The sequence below is a fragment of the Streptopelia decaocto genome (genome assembly GCF_964273445.1).
Source record: "Streptopelia decaocto genome assembly, chromosome: 20".
Classification (NCBI taxonomy): domain Eukaryota; kingdom Metazoa; phylum Chordata; class Aves; order Columbiformes; family Columbidae; genus Streptopelia; species Streptopelia decaocto.
This window is the reverse complement of record NC_138675.1, coordinates 7,687,354-7,708,468: the sequence shown is the minus strand read 5'-3', so window position 1 is coordinate 7,708,468 and position 21,115 is coordinate 7,687,354. Positions and strand designations below refer to the sequence as shown.

Genomic DNA, 21,115 nt, shown 5'->3' with positions numbered 1-21,115 from the left:
GCTGGAAAAAGGGTATGGCTGAGGCTTCCTGGAGTTTGCTAGAGAAAAGCAGCAGCAGTTGCCTACAAGCACCAAACACCATTTACACTTTGGGCTGAACCTGCTTTTCTTCGGAGCCATGATGGCCTGTTGCTTAAGGGCGCTGTGCATAGTAATATAACACATAAGGATTTAGTTTCAAGGGTGTACATGTTACTGTGGACACTCCAACAAATACTCTAGAGCAAGGGCTAGGGAAAAAGGAGCAGGAACTTTCCTTTCTTGGTAGGAAGAAGCTATTAAACTTATTCAGCTATACTGTCACCTTCCCCTCCTGCCCCAACAGTTGCGTAGGCTAAAAAAAATAGCGGCATACAAGGAGCATAAGGCAGAGGGAAAGCAGAGTGGCATCAGGCTGACGCACAGCAAAAGCTAGGCTTAAAGAAAGCGACAGATGAAGTTTTAGTCTCTAGCATAGTAAATCTTCACAGCATTTCATAGCAATACTGTTAAATTCTTCATGTTTAAGTAGCTCTTGTTAGCTTGGTTAGCAGTCTACTCACACAAACCAAAATCTTCATTTCTGCTCTGACGCTGTGATTTCTTCTGTCAGCTGTTCCATTGGCTACTGCAACAAAATTGTTACCTTTCGATTGAGAAACTATGGCTGGATCCTAGAAAAAGCAAAACCAAAACAAATATGCTTGCGTATGGCTTATATATATGGCAAATACTGTATCATCCCCACTGCAGACTGTTCCTCGGTCTGCAGACTCTGTGCCTAATTCACATTTTAATTCACCTGATTAACGTTACTCATTCCCTGCTTTCTTCGTGGTCCAAGAATACTTGTGTTTTCCATACACCGGACAGCTGGAAATTCGCCACCTTAAACACAGGCCCACTTCCACTGGCACCTTCCTTTCCACTGATGCTGCTACAGAAGCAACAGCCTGGGGCAGGGGAACAGCAGCGGAGAGTTGCTGCAGCCATCTCCTCAGTGAACATCAACAAAAACCTTCCAGCAAAAATATAGGCTAAATGAATCGTTAACAACCAGAAGTATGGAAATTGTCAATTTAGGCAAATTACGCAGATGCTGGAGATTTCCCTTGGCATTTCAGGCATTTCAGCTCCAGTAGTCATGGAATTCTCAAGTTATTGTACTTAATGCAACTGGCATCTAAAAGTCCCTCACTAAGGCTGTCTTCCAATCTGAGGGAGAACATACCTTAAGAAAGCCACCTTTTACCCAAAGGCAAATTATCTTTTCAATAGAGTGCATCTCCTATAGAGTAAAAGATGACTAACTGCTCATTAGTAGAAAATCCATTGTCTAGACAACTCTTTTCAAATAGTTCCCAATATAGTTTTTATATACGTATATATACAGTCATGCAATTTGATTTTATTTAATTCTTGAAAATACTTTCTTCATTCAAAGATACAGCAGAACTTCTAAATCATTAGGTTGTCTTTTTTGAGAGACAAGGCAGAGGTCGAGTGAACTGCAGGCACACTCTAAAATGGTTACAGCTAGTTTAATTAGGTGCTTAATTAGGAGACCGTTAGGTGCTTTCTCCATCCCTCTCCCCATTTTCCTTTCTTCTGTACATGTGTTATATATACATTTATGAATATCCACAAATAGTTGACATCAAACAACTTTTAATGATAAGGACTTACTTAATAAAAATTAACCTTTTGGCACTGCCGAAGAGATTAAACTACATCATGGTGTAAAATCACTTCCCAGCCTAAATTCATGCATCTCACTTCTAAACAGCTGCTTGCAGATTTAGAGAGAGTATTTGAAGGGTATTTGCCAGGCAGTGGGTTTTTTCCAGACACCACCAGCATTGCTCCAAGCCTCAAATTAACATACATTGGCCTTGACTTAAAAGTACAATGTATGTAAACACTACACAAATACATATACACAATAAAGTCCACATTTGATAAAACTGAAAATGTAATACATATTCTATTAGGCAATGCATATGGGCATAACAATAGTTTTATAACTATAGAAACATATTTTGTAATATTATTTACAGGTGGAAGCAGAGACAAACATTACCATCAAATACATTTATTTTATCCATTCTATGAATCTTTTGAAGATCCTTGCTTACAACAAAATGATCTGCAACTCCAGCTACGTAGAAAACGAAAGTACTCGTGACTCATTTAGTGCCATAGTGCTAGCTACAAAACTTAAGCAAAGAAAACATTTTAACAAGTAGTAAGAAGTAATACCCCACCAGCTAGTGGGACCAGAAAAAAAGAAAAAAGTTTAAAAGTTTGATAAGGAAGAGAAATTAAGGACCAAAAAGCAATGAAAAATTCTCCAAAGTTGAGTCTTTAAATTGTCAGAAATCAGATGTGCCAAATGTACAATTTCTCATGCTATTTTGTTCTAGCTTCATCCTGAACTTTCTTGGAAACGGCTGTCCCATCATCAAGGAAATGGCACGTCAGATATTCCTACAAATATGACGCTACGTAAGCCCAAAGATGAACAGACTCAGCAATCTGACAGTCCTTTACCTCTGAGTGCTTGACTTCGTAACTTCAGTAGTGTTCCTCCATTTAAGTAAATACTGAGTAGCATGAAATTTGCTTCTCAAAATAAAAAAAAAAAAAAAAAAGTAATACTCGGGGTCAGACAATAAGAACAAGAGGTTCTTACAAGTTGCACATTATGCTTTCAGCACTGGAGTACAGTAAGCCACAACAGCTAAAGATCACACACATTACTTCATCTTGGCATCATAGGTCAAGAACCAGAATAAACTTAGGTGAACAGTCAAGTACAACTCGTCTAAAAGAGTGAGCCTCCAGAGAAAACCCTTCTTCTGGACCTAAAGATGAGGTAAGCAAAAATAACCTCTACGGGGATGCCGCACACAGCACACGTAAACAACCAAAATGCCCATCAGCCTTGGTAAAACCTTGGCTGCCTATTCAAGTACAGAGGTAGGCTGACGGGAATCCTAGTAGTAGTTTTATTTCCATTTTCATCTTTGCTTAACCAGAACTTGTAAGAGATCTCCCACATTTACAAAATTCCAAAACCAGGATAATTAAGAATTCTCATGGTAAACGAGACCCAAAGCCTTTTTAACAAGTTTCAGTGAGATATGGAAGATCCAGCTTTAGCTGACAAGTGCTTAATCACTGATCCCCATGCAGATTTTAATGTCACAGGCACAACTGTAAGAAAAACAAGGATGATGTGCTGCAGGCTTTCACGCAAACGATTTTTCTTAAATTCTCAACTCGGAGTAAGCTTCTACCCAAGGGAAGCAAAAGACCCTTCTTCTCAAAGCTGGGTTATGCTAAGTCATTGCAAGCCCCTGTAGTCTTAGTTAAAAGTCTAAGATGGAAGGAAATACATATCAGCAACCATCCCTGTGGATCACAGCCAGAGCCCACCAAGCAGGGTTTGGGAGCCAAGCTGCTGTGGTTTCACCCCACAGCGGCTTACTCGGAGTCGTTCTGCTGGTGGGAGCTCTGCACACCCAGGAGTCCAGCTGTGCCTCTTGGCAGAGTATTTATGCCACACGAGCAAGACCAGTCGCTGTCAGCCTTTACCAAGTTTTGAAACGTACCCTCCAGAGCCAGGCCTACCATAGACAGGGGCCAGGACCCGCAGGTTCTCCCTGGTACTCCCTGAGGCCTCGCAGGAGTCACTGCTGCCCTTGGTGCCCAAGGCCGCTCTGCCTGGCCAGGAGATGGCACATTCTGCCCACAAAGCTGGTGGAATGCCGCAGACCCTGTGCTCCAGCAGCAGTGATGCCCACAGTGGGTGCGCAGCCCTGCAGCTGCTGCTGCTCAAGAGAGACAGCGGCTGCCCTGCCCGGGCGCCAGACTTCCAGGTCCCCTGCCTCAGGCCGGACAACGTCGCTTGTCCCCCCGGGGACTGAGGGGGACGGAGGGAACGGCCTCGCACTGACACCACCGTGTCCTGTTGATGTGGTCCCTGGGCACAGATGGGCCTTTGCCACCTCAGGGGAAGGATGAGCAGTGCCAGGCACCACCAACTCGTCCCTCACCCTCCAGCCAGCAGGGGAAAGCTTGGTAAAGCCAGCACAGACCTTCTGACAATGTGCCATGCCCACTGCTGCCGTCCTGGGGGTGCGCAAGCCCACCGCATCGCGATGGAGAAGCTGAGGGCGACGCAATGAGGCAGCAGAGGCTGTGGCAGCTTCTCCCATTTATTCATTCCGTGTGCGCGGCAAGAGTGGGCGCTGCTCATCAGTGGGCAGCAGCTCCTCAGTGGGCAGCAGCTCATAGGTGACACAGAGCGAAGAGAAGAGACAGCCCAGGAAGGACACCAGGCTGGCGAAGTACATGGCGCCGCTGGCACTGCCCACGGCCGCCGTCAGCGGCCCCATGGCCAGGGCCACGAGGATCTGCGCCAGGAAGTACTGGCAGCTCAGCAGGGAGATGTCAACGCCCATCCCACGACGGGTGCCCTCCGCCTGCGAGCCTACAAACTGCAGGGAACCCAGCGTAAGTGGTTGCCACAGGAGCCCCTCTCCTTTCCCAAGCCCAGGGCTCACCTCGCAGCTCTGGTAGTAGTCACAGAGCAGGGAGTAGGGCAGCGTGCAGAGCGTGGCAAAGAGGATGCCGTAGGTAGCACACAGTGACAGCACCACATAAACGTTTCTGGAGAGCGTGGCCAGCCCTGTGCCCAGCCCAAAGGCCAAATACGCCACAAAGTACAGCGTCCGTGCACTGAACCGCTCCTCCAGTTTCTCCAGCATGGCTGCAAGACAACAGTATGGCATTCGGGGTGAACTGCTGCTAGCTGGTCAGCGGGCCCGACGGGTGCACCTTCGGGCCCCGCAGCACAGTCATTGGGCAGCCACATCTCAGCGGCAACCGTTACACCTTTGAGTAACCAGGGGCTCGCAAATGAGTGCCAAAAACCCCCTTCCAAATCCCCCTGCCACCATGCAGCCTTGCTGCCCTACCTGTGTGGCGGGCACAGCAGAGCTGAAGCCTGGCAGTGCCCACTGTCCCGGAGAGATAAATGGGAACTGTTGTGCAGTGGGGGAAGTGGACACACACACAACACGCATGACAAGGTGCTGGAGCGGTGTGTGACACCAGAGTGTTCTGCCAGGGGCACATGGGCACTGAGTGCTGCTGTGCCAGAACTATGCCTACGGTGGCTGCTTGTATTTCTGGGTTCAATGTATGTTGAAAATGCCACTTGTGAAAGGAACTATATACTAACAGAGATGTGTTTTCCCTGGTCTGCTGACCTCAACTGCTGTCAGTGCAGGCTAAGCTAACTCACAGAGAGAATACAACGAAAAATATCACTTTGCTGCAGCACTCATGCTGTATGGTAGGCTATAAGCAACATAAATGCTATACTACTTGTTACAGAAACACCACTTAAGGGGCAGGTGTATTCTTCTCACAGCAGTGGCTAAGATGGCTGTACTAAGTACCTGAATAGAAAGCAGCACTGAATGCATAGATGCACATTCCCCAGCAGCCCATGGTGACCCCAGCGTTGTACTTCTGATACTCATCTGAGTTGTGAGGTGCTTTCGGATTCCCTTGAAACACTACTTCTCCCATGAAGTCGGTATAGAAGAGTAACATCCCCTCAAATGAAAGCCATCCTGAAAGAAACCAGAAGTAACCTATTAGGGCTGCAGACTGTTTGCCCTTGTAAGCTTACATGAATGCTAGCAGATATTTTACAAATCACAACTGAAGACAGGTTGTGCGAAGTGAGTACTATATAACATTCAGCCACATTTACCTGAGTCTGCTGTTCCCCATGCATTATGCTACAATGTTTGTCAAAGACATTCAAGATTCTAAAGACCAAGACTTATCCTTTGATAAGTGGAAGTGGATTTCCCAAGTGGAATCCTAGAGGCTGACCACAGGCCACAGAATACTGGTTTAGCAAGACAGAAAAACAGATTGCAGCAGTCTGAGATGCCTTCAGGTTTTGACAGGACACAACGCTCGGTTTCACAGAGTAGCTCATCACATAGTTGTTTCAGGTTGCTGTTGTCCTCCCACACAGAACTGGAAGGAATGCTTCTTATGTCATGGTTGCAGCCTCTACAGCACCTCTGACACAGTGAGAAACTGCTCACACACCAGCGTCAGGGCCACTGATGCAGACAATCTCTTAATTCCTTTCACAGCCAATAAGTATTAACTACCTGTTACCTTCTGTCCAGTTTTGTGTAAACTGAATTGCTTCCAAGCCCTTCCTAACGATCAGTCCTGCGCTGGTACAAGTAAAGGTAACAGTGCATTCATTGGTTACGGGCCCTCCTGCAGTCATGTTCTGCGCCTCGTCAGGGCCTGTTCTGGGACCCCTATACACATGCTGTCACACAGAGGAAAGTGAATGCTGGTCTCAGGTGTGTAAGTAGGGAAATACAACTTATCTTTCTGCTCAGTAATGCCAGTTTCAGAGTGTTAAAAAAAAAAAAAGAGAAGGTTGATAGTTTCAAGTTCTTGGTTCAATGGCATTTCTCATCCCCATGTAAACATTCCATTTAATTAATGCACTGATTTAGGCCGTGGTTATTACCTTTCTAGGAATGTAGGCATTACTGTTTTATCGTTTGGTTGACTGGGGTTTTCTTCCCTTCTCAGTGTTCTAAGAAACTAAATACCAGAAAGTACCTTATTGGTGAGCGTATATGGAACAAATCATGTCCTCTCTAGTTAGCAGCTATTGCAGCAACAGATAATATATTCAAAAACATGCACCCGAGGTAGACTACTTCACAGTCAAAGCAAGACAGTGCTTTCTGAATACCTAGGAAGTGGTTGATGCAGAGGTTACGAAGAGCCTTGGGCATCTGGCAGATGGTCGAACAAAGCAGCTTCACGGAGAGCGGCTGCTCAGAGGTCTCGCCTGATCCATTCAGCTCGCTCTCATACTTAACACCATTCAGCAAGATATTAGCAACCTGCACCATAAGGACTCCCAGGTCAACAAACAAGGTAAGAAAAACCCAAACATCCTTTGAACAAATCTATGCAATATGACACACCTATATGATCATCTGAAAGTTAAACTCTGCTGCTGTAGTATGTCGACTTGGAGATTAAGAACAGTGTATTCAGCTCAGCTGTTAAGTTCGGTCTTGCAACAAGTGATAAATGGCAGCACTGCGCTGCAGCTTTCAGCATACTTGAAACAGTGCTCTTCACTTCTCTAGGGTATTTGGCAACCAAATCCTGATGCTAGCATAGGGAAGGCATAAATTCCATTACATTTAATAGGAGTTGTACCCACATTTAGGTGAATTTGGTTCCTGAACTTGTAGAGACATTAAGGAAGAAGAGGCCGGTCTTAGCTGAAACATATTCTCATCACTTGCTAACCTTGATGCTTGATCTCTGCGTGCACAGCATGTAAAACCCTAGCCCTAACAAAACCTGCTCTCACAAACTGGCTGAAGGTACAGCGACAGCAACGAACAAATCAACCAAAACAACAACAACAAACAACACAATACACCACCCCCAAAAACAAAGCAAAAAAAAAAAAAACCAAACAAACAAACAAAAAAAGACAAAGCAAAACAAAAAAACACACACACACACACAAAAAAAAAAAAAAAACACGCAAAGAAAAAAAACCCCACGGAGGACAGTTGACAGTTTACCTCATCCCGGATCATAAAAAAAAGGGGCCAGCATACAGAGGTCTCAGACATTCCAAGTTATCACCAACCGTGGGAGGTGAGGTCAGTCTTATCTCTGGGTAAGGGAAACCTCACCTCCCTGATGGAACCAGATGTAATGACTGTCATAAGAAGCAGCTCATGGGAGAATTCTATCCCTGGCCCTATCTTGCAGGTATTTCTGTGGAAAGGGAAGATACAGACTCAATAAAAACGTGCCTTTTTCTGCTCTCGTGATAACTCCCTGGGTGGTGAAGTAGGGCTAACAATACCAACCTGACTTTCACACGTGGCCCTGTGAGAGCGGAACACTCCCATTTCTGCCATCTTAACAAAGGCAGCTGACAGACTGCCAGTCATAATTCACATCCTAACTGCTATTTTACCGATAAAGTCATAGCAGGTATGCTGTTCCCATAATGACTTTTATAGGCAAACTGTCACAAGCAGTCTTTAATGATGGATTTGTGCACCACACATTTAAAACTATATGAAGAGATTAAACGGACAGCCCGGTTTACATGGTCATTTTCTGCCCTTACCTGTTGGCTGAAGGTTACATTTCTTCTTCTGCTATTTTCTGGACAGTGTCCTGTTACAATATCTGGAATGGCCAAGGTCTGAGGTCTTTTCAGGATCCCCGACGACCGTGGCTTTATCGCATCCAGTGAGCCCACACTCAGCGCCTCACCATCAGGCCCTGGCGTCACGCTGCTCTCCCCTTGCTCCAGAACTCCATTTTCTCCTTGGTAACAGCCGTCAGGCACCCGAGGAAAGCTGACGCTGACAGGCTGCCTGGGCAAGCTGGCTGGAAGTGCTAAGTAACTACTGGGCCCGCCTGTAAAACAGTCTATAAGCACACTGTCAATATTTGAAGTCCCAAATGATGATGCAAACTCATTAATTCCCGTCAAGGAATTGTCTCTGCTTACAAAACTCCCGTATTTGGGCGTGAGTGGGCTGAGGGGGGACACGGGACTCGTAAAACTCGCATACAAGTGAGCTGAGTTATCGGAAGCAAAGTTTTCATTTACGCCCTCCTCAAAGAAGAGAGGTGGAGAAGGAGGGAGAGGAAGACTTGGACTCTTCATCACCTTTTTCTTCCTGCTAAAGGACCTTAAGGGTCTTTCTGGAATGCTAATTAGAGTCAGCACAGTAGCGATAGTCAGTATAACTGAGGTGAAGACATAGATGACGCGAAGTTGCCCTCCCACAGCTTTTCCAAAACTGGTTTTATCCCAGTGTATTCCTCCAACAACATAACCAAAGCCACCTCCAAGACCTGGTGGAAAAACAGAGCCAAGATTATCTTCCCTAGCCAATCCTGGAAGTCAGTAGCAGCACAGCACCACTTGTCTAATGATTCGTGAGTAGAATCCGATGCGTTACTTCTGTTTTACTACTCAACCCCTTTTCAATTCAAATGCAGTAATAGACACAGTTATCCGCGCTACAAGGACAGTTTGGATGTACAAACACAGTACAGAAAGAGGGAGAAGGTCAGTGCTGATACAAAGAATAAAAATGGTAGTTCTTTCTTTGCCAAGAACAAACCACTTTACCTTCACAGCTATTTCAGTCCGTAAAACAGAAGTGTCCACCAGCCTCGTGGCAAGGCTCTGCAATCAGTCAGCTAAGACTGTTTTCCTGAAAGTAAGTGAAAATCCATTTTCCTCACTCAGTTAGAGGAACGCAGATCTAACTGCGTCCAAGACAGACTGAATCACTTCAGAAGCATAGCAAGCTCGTTACTCAGCAATGCGTTGACAGCATGCAAAACTGCCACTGCATTACTACCAATGAACAGGGAAGTTCTGAGAGCACCGCATACTTGTCTCACACCATTCGCAGGGTAAAAGTCTTACGACGCTATCCTCTCTTTCTTATGAACACATTCAAGAGCATAAACAAGTCTCCTGATGGAGAGGAAAACTAGACTAGGGCAGTACAGCAATTGAAGATGGCAGCATGAAGGATCATAGCCCCTAGGAAGCGCATTTTCCTCCCATACATCAGTTAAATAAGGCATTTTCCACACCAGCAGGATGCTGAACCTCCTCCCGCAACAGACAATTTTCTTTCCATAGCTGTTACAAATGACACGGGGAACCTTCAGATGAACAACCAAGGACTGTGTCTTGTTTGACTTTTGGTCATTACAAAAGCCTTTTGCAGTAAGCAGAAGCTTGTTTTCAAAGTTATTAGTGCTACCTCTCCACGTATTCAGTTATTATGCTTATACAGGAATAGATCAGCAATTTACACTCTGCTTTCTCACAGCAGGGCTTATTTACTTAGGGTTCATGTCACCTAGGAAGCACCAAGAAAGCATACCTGCCAACAAAGCGTGGATGTTGAGGCCTCTGTCTTGATCCACTGGGCTGCATACGTCCATCATGTAGGCATGACTGGGATTGTCTGCTGAGTCTGCGCTGAAGTCCATGAGGACAACACCACAGACCGTAAGAATGATCCCCCACTTGTGGTTATTTGCAGTGTCAGACAAGGCACTCCCTATATCTTTGCCATTCAGCGTCAGCGAGAGCCCAAGCAAAGCTCCTGGGAACAAAACCAAACCAAAATCAAAATCAAACCATTGACTGCTTGTAAGCAAAAAACCTGCATCGCTCCATGAACTAAAAGCATTATAGTACCTGCACAGCCTTGGGGCAAGCACTATTGTTCTTGTTTAGATGATCGCAGTCTGGGGAATAAGCATGGCTGATGAAATACGCAAAATCCTTTCCCACTGTTCAAGCTTACAAATGTCTGGAGTTGTTTTTGGACAAGGAAAAACATTCTTGACCCTCAAAACGTCACCTCTTCAGACTCTGATAAGACAAGCTTTTTTATGTGTGGATCTCTGGCTGCCAAAGCGTCACCTCGGCGCCACTCACCACGTTTTTCACACCCGTAACACCCAACATTTTGTTCAGCCTAGTGCTACAGGAGATGTCAGAAGAGAGATGCACAATGTTTCTACTTTACAAGTGTTATGCCCATCCTTTCTAAAAGACGCACCTACTGCCAAGACCAGAATGAAAGGTCTTCTCCTCCCGAATCTTGAGGTGCATCTGTCACTCCAGGCCCCCAGTAAAGGCTGTAGCAAGAACCCTAGGAAAAAGGGCATCACCCATAAGAAGCATTTTTCTACAAGCTTGTTTCACAGCCAAGTTACAATAGGTAGCTTAAAAGGCAGTTAAGGGTAGAACACCATGGCACAGTGATATCCTCAGTCGCTACTAGTCACCCAAGTGCACACAGTGTGCTTCCTGGCATTTCCCAGGTCAGGGACTGGTTAATGTCACGTGCCGCTGCTCACTGTCACGGCAGTTCACTCTAAATCGTTAATACAGCAGAGTTTGACGTCAGGTGAAGAGTAAAAGTACAGCAGTTATACTTTCTAAGGGACTCAGTAGTGGTCGACAGTCTTTAATGACTAGAATGCTTCATTTCAGGAAGTTAAACAGGAAAAGGCAATCCCACTCCACTTTTTTCGGACACCTTTGCAAACTGTCTCTGTATGCTTTTTTTTCTTTTAGTAAGGACATAAATGGATATACTGAACCCCTTCTGCTAGTTTTTAAATACAGGAACAGAGTAGCCAAAACTTACCCTTGCACAAGATGTAAGAGGCTGGGAAGACATTAAAAGAACAGACCTTTTGATCATGCCAGGACCATTTCAGGCAAGACACAGCAAGAATTATTCTCCACTCAGTTATCTAAAATTATGGCTAGTGTTTCTTAACGTCATGAGCACACAGAATATACTTGTGAACAGCTAAGATAGGGAAAACAAAAACATATACCACCCATCTAGTGGAAGAAATAGCATAAAGAAAAGTTACCTAATATAGGGCTGATGAACCACACCAGTCCATAAAGTTGGTCTGGGAGCCCCATCTGAAGCAGCACAGGGGTAACATAAGCTGTTTCCATAGCATAGCTGAACTCGAGCCCAAAGAGAATGCACCCATTAAACAGGAGTTCTAGGAAAGACCTCTGAGGCTGGAGATCCCCAAAGTCCATCAAATCAATAGGACATGGAGTATTTGGCGGTGGTGGCGGCGAAGGGCGAATGTGTTTTCTCCTTTTCGGATGTCTCTTGAAGTTGTTGGCCCGATGACTTATGTGCCGTGTGACCGATCCAGAATAGCCTGGAACTTGCGACCTCCAGATCTCCTGAGAAGCCATGCCTGGCAAGACTGCAGCATCGCTGACAGGGGTTGTTGCAGATGGTGGAATCATAACGAGTAGGCGTCTGAAAGAAAAACAGCTCAGAATAAAACAGTTGAGCAAGAAAAACTTTGCTCTATTTCATTTACCAAAGTTCAAGCCATTTCTCAACATTTCGCATACTGAATATAGCCTTCGTATCAGTTACAACCTCTTCTCTCTGTCTCTTGACATGCGACATATACATTTTATGGCCACATCTCCTCCATCTTTGCACAAAGGAGACACCAGAGATCCTAGCTTGGTTAACTAGGAATTGCCTACCATCATCGAGGATTAACACTGAAATATTTAAAACAATTAGCGGTCAGACACGTCACATTTCCCCGGAGGTTCCCATAACAGCAATGGGCTTACATGTATCTGCAATTCACTCGAACTAAAGTAAGATGAATCACGACCTCAGTCTACGTTTACAGTAAAGCAAAACTGTGGCTTGGCTGCAGATCCAGACCTCCGCTGCAATGTGAAATCACCTTTCAGTACTGATCCTAGCATTTCTGCTGCCCAGGCTGAGGCCGAGGCTTAATGCGGAACTTTTTTCGCAATAACTGAGTTTGGTTTTCTTCCTGTTTGCATTCCTGAATTCAGTGGAGATGCACGGTTGCAAAGACAAGGTCTGATCCCCTGCTTCTTGCTGGTTCTATTTCCACAAGACTTTACAGGAGCGCCCAAAGAATATGTTTTTCAATTTCAGATTACACAAGCTGAACACTTGGATGAGGTCAGCTGAAAACAAATATGCTTGGAACAAGAAGTTCATGTCATTTTTCAGTGCATGAACTGAAGTTTCAAACTAACTCCTGAGAAGATGAAACACACCCCACAAGCCACGCTCGGAACTGCTACCCCTCTCGGCGACTAATGGTGGTCAAGTGTTGAACAGCCTCCTCGGGTCTCATTGGAATCAGTCCTGTAGCCAAAGCATGCAGACTGTGGTGTATAAAACAGCCAAAGGGACTCCAAAAGAGCATCTCAGGATAGATGTTGACAGATCTGCTGATTAACGAACCACATGTGATTTATTGCCTCCTGTTGCCAGAAATGGAAACAGCTCATAAGCCTGACCTTTTCCTTCTGCTTTATTGCCCATGGACCAAAGGCGGCTGCTGCTGCTGCACAGGAATGGCCCCACATCACACCACACCTCTTCAGGAAAATCCTCACACCTGCACACTAGTAAGCAAAACAAGAGTCTAACGTTTTTGTTTACAGTTCCCCTGCGTAAAGGACTCCCAGCTGTTCTGCTACTTTGGCTGTACAGAAATCCCACAATCTCCCACTTTCTGTTTGACACACCAGTCTTTCTTCCTGTAGCCTTTAGTCTACGCAACACGTATCCCCATCCTAGATCCTCCTTCATCTTCCTGCTCCGTACCATGCATTACAAAGACATTGTATCGCAAGCCGTAAGCAGCAACATTTTGGTGAGAGAAGGAAAGAACTCCACACTGCTCAAAAATACACGTGGTGATTTGCCATTACTTAGCTATTAAATTAAAAGGATATTACTGACAGCGTGTCACTGGACCAGCAGGTCAGAGAAAAACTGTGACCTGAGCCTCTATTCCTCATCACCCATTTTCCTCAACTTCTAAATTCCTCATCAGAGGACATATTCAAAGGACTTAAGCCTGTCCTCAGGTGAATCCACCGGGTGTTCACAACAGCTCCAAGGCAGGAAACCTCTCTTTTGGCGTGAAAAACAATTACATGGCTGTTAGCTTTCACTGTCAATAGTTATTTGCGATTTTTGCCACTTGACATTCGTTACCCCAACCGCTGTACATCTCAATCCACGCGGCCTTGGTGATCCCGGCTCTGCTGCCAGCTGCCGGCACCGCCAAACGTGCGCAGGGGCCGGTCATCGCTGCTCCTCCCGGGCACCTCTACGCCCAAAAAGCGTTTCTGCTTCCTTGGCAGAATCTGGCCCCGATTTTTCTGCGGTGGGTACCGGGGGCTCCGAACACCCCACGGACCCTGCCCACTCTCGCCGCCTTCCCCACGCCCGTGTCGGCCGGAACGGGCCCTACTGCCCGCGCTGAGCAACCGCCCGGCGCGGGGCCGCCGCCATCGCCCCCCCACGGCCTCGGGCCCACCGGGCCGCAGCACCCCCCGCCCGGTGAGCTCACCTCCAGCGGCCCCCGGTCGGGCCCGCTCCGCGCCGCGCGGTGACACCGGCCGCTCCCGGTGACGTCGGCCCGCGCGGCTGAATCGCCCCCCGCGATTCGCCGGCGGAAGCACCGCCCCCGCAGCGCCGTCACGGCCGCGTCTGCCGCCGCACGGGCGGGCGCCCGGCTGGTGCTGCGCCTGCCCCGCTTTGCGGCTCCGCGTCCCCACAGAGCTCTGCCGGCAGCGGTTGCGATCGCGCTCCGCTCCCGCAGGGACATCCCGGCACCGTCAGGGCTGACCAGGAGCAGCCCCCCAGGCTGCGCGCCAGCCGAGAGGAAGGGAAATCCAGCGCTCTCGCTTCGAGCTACCCGCGCAGCCCCCGCGCCTGCTCTCCGTACCCACGCTCGCCCCGGAGCGGTGTCAGCCGCCGCACCGTCACCGCCACAGACTTATCCCATATTGGCACTGGAATCGCAGGGAAAGTGGGTCGCGATAGTAGGATTTTTAGCTGGAGCGGGGATATTTTTTGGTAGGCTGAGTAGATGCCATAGATGACGCTGCACTTCTCTCTCTTCTAATTAACAGTAGTGCTCAGTCTTCCCCTTCCTTAGGTAAGGCGATTCGTTAATTTTGTGCTCGTGTTCCAGATTTCCTCCTGGTTTGCAAAACAAAGTGCCATTACATATTTTTTAAAAAACTTCAACCTCAGAGCACTAAGCCTAAGCATTAAGCACTAAGACCACCTCTCTGGGAAGCCTGTTCCAGTGACCATCTCCTACTGACAAACCTTTTCCTAACGTCCAATCTGAACCTTCCCCGACTCAGCTTCCTTCCATCTCTTCATGTGCTATCACTGGTTACAGCTGGAGTTACCTAGAAGAATACAGGCATCCATCACATAGGCTGAAGCGCTCTTTAAACCCCAACTATCCTTGCTCTTTCCACAATCCACTTTTCTTGATCATTTCTGGAGCCAATGCCAGTTTGCTCTTGTCCCTCAAACTCTTCCAGTACATGTATTCCAGGTACACAAGAGCTTTTACTCCATTGCTAAACCCAAAAGAAACTGCTTTCTGCAACACTTATTATATCGGTTGAAGAAGTAAATTTATATTTCCATAAATGCCCAGTCATGCCAATAAGGTCTACGGCCTATGGTATTGGACTCAGTGCAAATACAGAGTAAGACACCAAAAAAGAAGCAAGTTCAAACAAAGTGAGGTGCCTTTCAATTATGTGTTCATAATGCCTATATGGTAAGAGGAGATTACCACATCAATTACACCGCCCTAGCATCCCTTACATGTCAGCTGAGTAGGTGTAAGGAAGTTGGTGGGAGGCTAATACAATGTAAGAACATAAAGAAGTCTCATATATGCCAGTTTGCACAGCACCTCCATATCTGGCCCTTAGCATATTGTCATATGACTTTAACAGCCCAGATAAATCGGTTCCTGAACCTGGATTCACCAAACTCCTATGCTGGCTACATTAACGAATGCAATTAAACATTTAAAAGGGCACTTGATTTTTATGTAAAAGGGAAAGCACAAGGGAAAAAACAAACAAACAAACAAACAAACCAAAACCCACGCCCAAAACACCATCAGAAATGAAACCCAGTCTTTTGCTGCAGAGTGAACAGCAATGATAACAGCACTGAGCCATTTGCATTAAAATTGAGTTGTCAATTCATTGAGAAATGAAATTCAACATAGTGAACAACTATACAAGATAAGAATGTGAATTTTTAAAGAAACAAGTACGCATTTCTGACAACTGCTGTCTGTACTTCGTAAGTCTGCACTTGTGTGGATATAACAGAGTACAAAAGCAGTTTGTGTCCGCCCCTATCCTTTCCGGGAACAAAGCAGATCTACCCAATTCTTTTCAGATGCAAGGTGAGGCCACGTTCCTGAAATTATTCGTTAAGAAATATTCTCAAGATGCCCTGACAAGTGTGCCAGGCAACTACAACATACAACATGGCGCATTGAGCTCTAATAATAAGAAAAGACAGAAATGACCCCACTGTTGACAAATACACAGAGGATTAACATAGTCTTGGACTGTAGTTCAAACTGTTTCGCAAAACAAATGAAACTTTTTTAAACTGGCAAAGTCTTCGGTAAGTAAGTAAAGTAAGCAAACCAATTAGAAAAACTGGAATGCTATTAACGGTACAAATGAAACATCAGTAATCCATCAGCCTAGTCTACAGTTGCTGTATCAAACAAAAAACAGAAAGCCATGGCCCCTTCCCAAACCTCAGAGAACAATTATTCAGAAAAAATTCTCTAATGTCACACTTCACTGAAACCGTTAAAATGTCATGCAGTGACAGCCCAATAGGTTTGCACTTGATTTGGCTCATGTTTCAGTTCAGACATGCAACTCCCACAATAGCATGCATTCGCTTTCTTGAGCTTTGTGCAGTGACTTCTCAATGAGCATTTCTATTTGCTTCTGCAGGACAAACTAGTGACGCCCTCAAAATAACGTAAGGGCATTCACCCAGCTCCTGTCCTCACCACACAACAACTCCTTCCATGGCTGGTCTCCCTGACACCGAAAACTCGGTACAGTTCCCATAATTAGTCACTAGAGGGCACTTAGAGAATCCAGAAGATTGAGAAGGCACTCGGCATCCGAAGGCTGCGGTCCAACAGTTTAGAGTCCAAGTGACAAGTTTTATGTTTACTTCCTAACGAGCTCCTGCGACCAACACTTTAAGATACAGAACCACGGACATAATTATATTTCAGAAGAGCTTTATCATCGTCTCTTTTTCCATCGACTAAATGAAAGCAGATTGAGGAAAAAAAATCTCCTCTGAGGCAACACGCATGTAGGCTGCATTGACCACGCACTTCTGGACAAATGCTGAACACAAGTGTTAACTGCAGGCATGTAAGATATTTACAATGCAGGATACCAGTGCTGTGTCACTGTTGAGTGCAGCTTCAGGGACAGAGGTGCAGGAACACAAAGCAGTGTGGCAAACTCACTGAAGTACAATGTTTTGTTTCACTGTGATGCCTCAAGTGGACTATACATTTCATAAAAGTCAAGGATGTGATTATGCCCCAAAGACCCTGCCGGTTATTTTCTGGATGTGACAAACCACAGAAAGGTGACAAGCAGTATGGCAGGAAAGCAGGAGCGAGAATCCTGGATGCAGGAACTTGCTGTCATGGGCTACATGTATTTTAGACGTAAACTCTACTTTCATTTAAAGATAGAGCATAAACAGAGATTGCTGTCATCCCTGCTATGTTATCCGAACAGCTCGATTCCTTGCCTCTCATATTAATTGCGAGCTGCAGCTTCCGGCCAGTAGGCCTCGTCATTAGTAAGATCAAAGTTTTCTTGGCTACTGGATGTCTTATTCCTGTGATTCAATACACTCCTGTTCTTCTGCTGTAGAAGGAGAGCAGAACTCATGTGATTAGTCAGTTCTGGAAAACCTCAAATCACTGCTTTTGTGAAGGCCAAGTGCAGGGCAGCACAAGGAAGAGCTCAGTCGCTGCTGTACCAGGACAAGGTGGCTGGGTGAGGCACCGTGCAGAGGGCAGTCACAGCACCTGGCTGCAGGGAAGCTGGGAAATGTGACCCCGGCAGGTCCATCACACAGCACAGCCCTTGGCGGAAGAGGTGGCAAAGGGAACCAAACCAACGCCGCACCGGGCTGTGCTCTCCAGCCACTGCCCGAGCAGGGCCTGCGCTGGCTGGGCAGCGCCCGCACAGAAACAGGGTACTCGGAGCTGACCAAAGAAACGCAGCACGACGCTCGAGTAGTGGGCACTGCAGGAAGATGGGAGGTGTGCCTGCTACTTGCTAAGCATTCATGAAAACTTGGGTTTATAAGTTGGCTCTGTACCTTGTTTAAATTGACTTTGGAAGCTTATGGGAAATACTGCCCTGCTTGCCTGTGTTTACCACAGGGGAAATGAGAAATCACCGAGTCCCTGGGGCTAATTACTTTCTTCAAAACCCATCATTGCTCCATGTTTCTGACTCAGTGCAGCATTCAATTTTCTGCTGAGATTGTATCTGTATCACATTACAGGATGAGTTACAATAGCACCCAATGTTAATTGCAGTGAACAGACTGCTCCCTTTTCTCCTTTATACCAGTTATCAAGAAAAACCAGAAAGTCTGCTCCTGCTGTTTTTAATTTAGTCTCTTCCATCCATACAGAGTGCCTGTCAGACAGGAGAGGCAGGGGCTGTCATCCCCTTTCTGCCTGAAAGTGTCTAGCAGAGACTATAGGGATGTCTACATGCCATCCCAAACAATCAGTTACCTGATGAAGACTGACAGATGTTGGGGTGCGGTATGGCTACTGGTTGTAAACAGATACGGAGAGGTGCTTGATTATTCCTGGACGGCCCCGAGGCTGCTCCGACAGCCTCCCTTGCCTCTCGCATCCACTGAGGCAGAGAGAAGGGCAGAGGTGAAGAACAAGGACACTCCTGTGCCACTCTTGGAGCTTGGCAGTCTCTTTCAGGCCCTCTGTCTGCCTAAAACACCAAAGCTACAACACGAGATCAGATAGCAGTCCCGTTTCCAACAGGGGTTAGTAGTGGACACTTGGTTGCTGCTATTCACAAGCCAGCTTTTTGCTTCTGCTGGTCTAAGTAAACTATTCACCCTGATATTCAATTTGTTGAGTTTTTTTTACGTAAGTCAAAGTGCTCTAAATATCTTCTTTCTTCTGATTTCTCACCCTTGAGTTAAAGGCCCTTTCCTTGTTTGGCAGATCATTCTCAAGATGCTTTCTACTCCCCCATCAGCAGTAAAGAAACTCCTCTGACGGGAGTCCAGCTCTGCGGTCAGCTTGCATTTCCTTAGAAGAGAGGTGGGGAAAAAATGGAGAGGAGAGTAACAGAACATTCTGTCTAATAAACATTTGCTAATGCTCTTGAGCAAGACAAATGGAACAGGTAGCAAACAGTAACCCAGATTAACTATCTGCTAGGGCAAATGCACAGTACACAAAGGTTCCCCGTACACTGTTTGGATGGCTTTTCTGTGTTAAGCCTGATACACTGTTATATTAATTGACCTCTCCAACAAGAGCCATGACTTTTAGATACAAAATTGGAGGTCAGACCTCAAAATAATCTAATTAATCTCCTGCCTGGTAGAATAAGAATAGGCTTGCTGTTAGTTTGCCATCTCTACTTTTGGGTTTGTTTGGTTTTTTTCCTCTCCCATCAAGCAAGAAAATAAGAGTGTCCTGACAGGAGACTTGCAATAAAGGAATTGTTGGAAAGGAAAGTTCCATGAAATGGACTGTCCACATTCACAGTTTGTCCTCAGAAACCCCCACTGTCACCTTCTTCTACAGTCAGTTGACAGAAGTCATGAACCCCAGGTCAGCTAGACCATGTGGCAGAACAGCTGCTTTCCTCTTTTTTGTTTGTTTGTTTGCGGAGAGTGTGCACCTATGTAGCAACACACATTACATAATGGTAAGTCATAAGCTAAAAGGAGTCAGATTGCTAAATCCATCTGCTGTGTGGATGAGATTTTTACTTCCACCACCTGATATTTTAATTGCCCAATTAGCTCCGCCTGAATGCCTTGGCTGTGGTAGAGGAATGTTCCCTTGCAGGTCACAGTAAATCAGAAGACAGGAGGCAAGAAAGCAATGCAAAGGTAAATGATTCTTCTACAGCAAACCAAGGGCATTGTCCAGTTGTATCTGCTCTCTTGATCTGCTCCTTGCAGTAGTGTTTTAGGGATAGAACAGGCACCACACAAATAAAAGGCCATAAAACTCTGGTCAAAAGCCAGTGTCATAGGAGGCCTCCCCTACGTGGTTTAATCCCAAAATTGTATTAGCCAATTCAAACCTAGATCACACATTTATTTTTGCATTTCTGAAATTCCATAACATGTCTAATTTAGGTAACAGGGTGATCTCCTCATTGATGAGGATTTTGAAACATTTGCTGTGTCACTGAACATCATACTATTGATTTCCTTTAGCCAAGAGGTAAGTGGAAAAGATGGCACTGAAGTGGCACTTATTGATCATCGTGGAGCAGAGTGGGACTGACTGTGGGTGGGCCTGTGGATGCGACTCTTGTGCATCAACAGACCGTCGCACTGAGGGTTTCGGTTGCAACGAATGCGACCTGTAGGTAGGTACAACTTGATGGACTTTGTAACTAATTTTTTAGATTTAATGAGAAGTAATTACTTCTGCTGCAGAAGCACCTCTACTGTATTGCAGACACCTATATCACAAGAACTATTTGTATCATAGCATTCAAAGAAATCAAAGAACATGCAGTTACCAGAGAAATCTGTATTTATAATAGATTGGCTATTGTGTAGTAAGGGCCTGGCTCTGAATAAATGCATTTGACGCGATTGCTTTCTAGAAAACTACAAAATTACAAAAGAGACACTTCTGGTCTGTGTTCAGCTGTGGAAGCAAAAGAAGCCAAAAGAGGCTTGAAAAGTCTACATCTAGTGAAGTGATGGGAGAGAAAAGAGTTTACAATGGAAGCCAAAGACAGTGAGTCCTGAAGGGATACATGCACTCTGCTACATGATCCCTATGTAAGGTCTTCTCATGAACACCATCATTAAATTCCTACCCATATTATCATTTTAAATAGCTCCTTCAAAACTCAATTTGTGAACATCTCCTGGTAGTGCTCCTTGCAATCATCATGAGAGCTCACGTTAAGCCATTGAATAACGCGCCTTTCCCAAATTCCTCCCTGAAGCCACCTATAAAACCAGTAGAGGTGAAACAGAATTTACTCAGTGATTACTGACCCCCTTTTGCTTCTATTTAGGATGCAGTGTCTCTCAGATTCTTGGTCATTAGAAATCAGCCGCCTGTTGATCCTGCAAGTACTCGCCATGCTAGAAAATCCTGTTTCTGCCTCATGCCATGCAAAGTCTGACTGGATGTTACTTTGACCTGAAAAACAAGAAACAAAGTAGGTTTGTAGCCAAACCTTGGGCTGTTGACTGCACCTGTGGCAGGAAAAGGTGCATCTCTAGCAATCAGAACTTATATTTAAAATGCATATTTTCTTGGTCAGGTTCTTTACATCAGGGCAGATCAAAAGAGC

General features: G+C 45.7%; 1 protein-coding gene across 1 annotated transcript; it reads right to left on the bottom strand.

Moving 5' to 3' along the window:
* Positions 1-2,643: 2,643 nt before the first annotated feature.
* Positions 2,644-20,913, bottom strand: SLC45A1 (solute carrier family 45 member 1). Its single transcript, XM_082069589.1, has 9 exons — positions 20,814-20,913; positions 11,515-11,927; positions 10,686-10,778; positions 9,999-10,223; positions 8,207-8,946; positions 6,791-6,944; positions 5,448-5,624; positions 4,548-4,753; positions 2,644-4,481 (listed from the first exon to the last, which is right to left on the bottom strand). The coding sequence occupies exons 1-9, from the start codon at positions 20,900-20,902 to the stop codon at positions 4,200-4,202; spliced, it is 2,379 nt and encodes a 792-aa protein (XP_081925715.1). The 5' UTR covers positions 20,903-20,913; the 3' UTR covers positions 2,644-4,199.
* Between the last annotated feature and the right edge of the window lie 202 nt (positions 20,914-21,115).

Bases quoted from the DNA above. Each gene is read 5' to 3' on its own strand.
- SLC45A1 (XM_082069589.1), bottom strand. From the start codon at position 20,902: ATGGCGAGTACTTGCAGGATCAACAGGCGGCTGATTTCTAATGACCAA. The intron at 10,224-10,685 runs GTGCGTCTTTTA...TTTTGTTCCCAG, and splicing joins CATTCTGGTCTTGGCAGTAG to GAGCTTTGCTTGGGCTCTCG. The intron at 6,945-8,206 runs GTAAGGGCAGAA...CTTATGGTGCAG, and splicing joins ATGTAACCTTCAGCCAACAG to GTTGCTAATATCTTGCTGAA.